Source organism: Vespa velutina, chromosome 10 (genome assembly GCF_912470025.1).
Source record: "Vespa velutina chromosome 10, iVesVel2.1, whole genome shotgun sequence".
In the NCBI taxonomy this organism is placed as follows: Eukaryota; Metazoa; Arthropoda; class Insecta; order Hymenoptera; family Vespidae; genus Vespa; species Vespa velutina.
Window position 1 is genome coordinate 2,121,375 of NC_062197.1, and position 2,500 is coordinate 2,123,874.

Consider the following 2,500-nt stretch of genomic DNA (forward strand, 5'->3'; position numbering starts at 1 on the left):
AAATGGCTACGAGTAAGCAAGTACTTGCTTATTTACTTATATAATTAATATCAACAATTGTACTATGCAATTAGAAACTGCAAATCGATGAGTTTCGCTCTCTACGCGTAGACACGTGTCGATGTCGTAAGTTTTTAAGTTTAACGCATCTGCGATGTGTGAGATTCATACATACATATAGATACATACATACATACATACATATATATATATATATATATATATATATATATATATATACATATCGATGGTACATAGATACGATCGATATTGAGGAAACATATTTCGAGAACAGAGTCAGCGAGTTCTTTTACGTCGGGCTCTATCATATTCTTCTTTCACTTACGAATATACCCATTAACTGATCGTATTGTAGATACATAAAAAAAAAAACAAAAAAAAAAAGAAAAAGAAAAAGAAAAAGAAGACGAAAGAAAGAAAAAAAAATATATCAATTTTTATCGTATCTATCGTTTTAATGGAGAATTCGATACGATTATAAACGAATACTTTCTTGTATTTTACGAATTACAAAATAAATTTTGTTTAATTAATAAAAATTTTCGATTTTACTTTTCAATCATTAATTTGTTTCTAGTGAAAAAAAAATAAATGTTAAAAGGGAGTAAGTATTTATATCTTTCTTTCTTTTTCTTCTTCCTTTTTTTTTTCTTTTTTTTTATTCTTTTTAAATTTCATAAAAAATCTTCTTAAGTTTGCACTTCTTTAATACTTAGCTAAGAATAGATACATAGCATTCGTTGAGAAACTAAATAACGGGTCATTTTCCTTTCGATGATGTAAATAAAATCAATTACTTCCGGTTCCACGTGTAAGAAAGTTTACTAACAGACCATTGTCACGAATCGCATTAACCTACTTCTATCTTTTCTATTTCGACGACAAAGTAAGTGAATGAAAGAGAGAGAGAGAGAGAGAGAGAAAGTGGCTACTTTTATCGATCGATAAGATCGATAATCGACAATAAATCGTCTTCGAAAGATCAGTTCGAAATGAAAATCAATTAAATCGACTTTTAAATTGTAATTCGAGATTTTCTGTTTAATAATTAACAATACGAAATTGATCTAACCTTTTTTGGATTCCAAACTTTGTTTACCGATAGTTTTCCTCGACGATAATCGGCTTGATCGATCACATCGTCATGAATCAGGGAAGCATTATGGATCATCTCGGAATACATGGCAAGATTTTTCTGCGGTATTGTCAAGATGCTAAAAGAATAAAAGAAAAGAAAAAAAAATAAAGAATAAATAAAAGTAAAATAAAAAAAGGAAAGAGAGAGAGAATAAAAAAAAAAGTTTCGTCAAATGGAAGAAAAAAATAACTCTTAATTATTACCAATTATTTTCTCCATTTTATTCTTATTCTTGATCTTAATATATTATAATCGATCGAATTTATAAATGTCACGATCTAATCGTATTAAAAAAAAAAAAAAAAAAAAAAAAAAAAAAAAAAAAAAAAAAAAAAAAAAAGAAATGTATTATTGCGATTAAGGTATACGTAATAAATACATACTTGATATGGGACAAAGTCATATTACAAGAAAAAAAAAAAAAAAAAATCTCAAAGTCAAGTCAGGTATAATAAAAAAATAAATCAATGACGTTTAAATAATATAAATGATACACATTACGTATGATAAATACGCAATGCGCGTTTCGCTCCAGTTTTCATTTACCGATTGTTCTTTTTTATATTCAGCGCTAATTCTTCTTTTTTTATCGGTGCCGTTATATCGCATTCGTAATTCACGCTCTGATATTTCTAACGTCACCAGATCGTTAAAAATTTTCGTATCAATTCGAAATCGTACTCTTGTAATATATACAAGAGAACAATTTGTACATCGTGTAAATGTAACGATTAAGATTATACGACGTGTAAAAAAAAAAAAAAAAAAAAAAAAAAAAAACGAAATAAAAAAATGATTACATTTTATTTATTAAATATCGTAATAATTCGAATAAAAAAAAGAAAGAAAAAAATGGATAAATAAATAAACAAAATAAACGAAGGGGGAAAAAAAAAAGATCGAGTAAAAGAAAAGATCGATGCTTACTTCATTTCGTCCTTATGATAATTAATAGCTCGTGACATAAGGATTACGAGCAACGGTCGTATCGCTTTTCCTTTTCCATCAAAATAATATGTTACTATCTTTCTTAATTCTTCTTGCGTCGTTTTTGCTTTGAGTTCCTAGAACAGAAGTATTTTTATATTCATCGAGAAATGAATAAATAAATATATTATCTATTATAGTCTATCATAGAGCTATATTTATTATAACATTCGTTTATCTTTTTCTTTTTTTCGAACACATTCCTATAACATTGTACGTATACATTGATCATTATATTTATTATCATTAATGATAACATGATGATAACATATATATATATATATATATATATATATCATATATATATATATATTATCCATAATACATAACCGTAATGATTATTTACTATGTAAA

General features: G+C 26.0%; 1 protein-coding gene across 1 annotated transcript in view; it reads right to left on the bottom strand.

The window, feature by feature from the left end:
• Positions 1 to 2,500, bottom strand: part of LOC124952621 (all trans-polyprenyl-diphosphate synthase PDSS1) — a 26,493-nt gene that overhangs the window by 5,736 nt on the left and 18,257 nt on the right. The window contains exons 3-4 of the mRNA XM_047502762.1: positions 2,087 to 2,223; positions 1,094 to 1,235 (exon numbers count right to left, since the gene is read on the bottom strand). Coding sequence (XP_047358718.1) covers positions 1,094 to 1,235; positions 2,087 to 2,223 — 279 coding nt within the window. The remainder of the gene's footprint in view (positions 1 to 1,093; positions 1,236 to 2,086; positions 2,224 to 2,500) is intronic.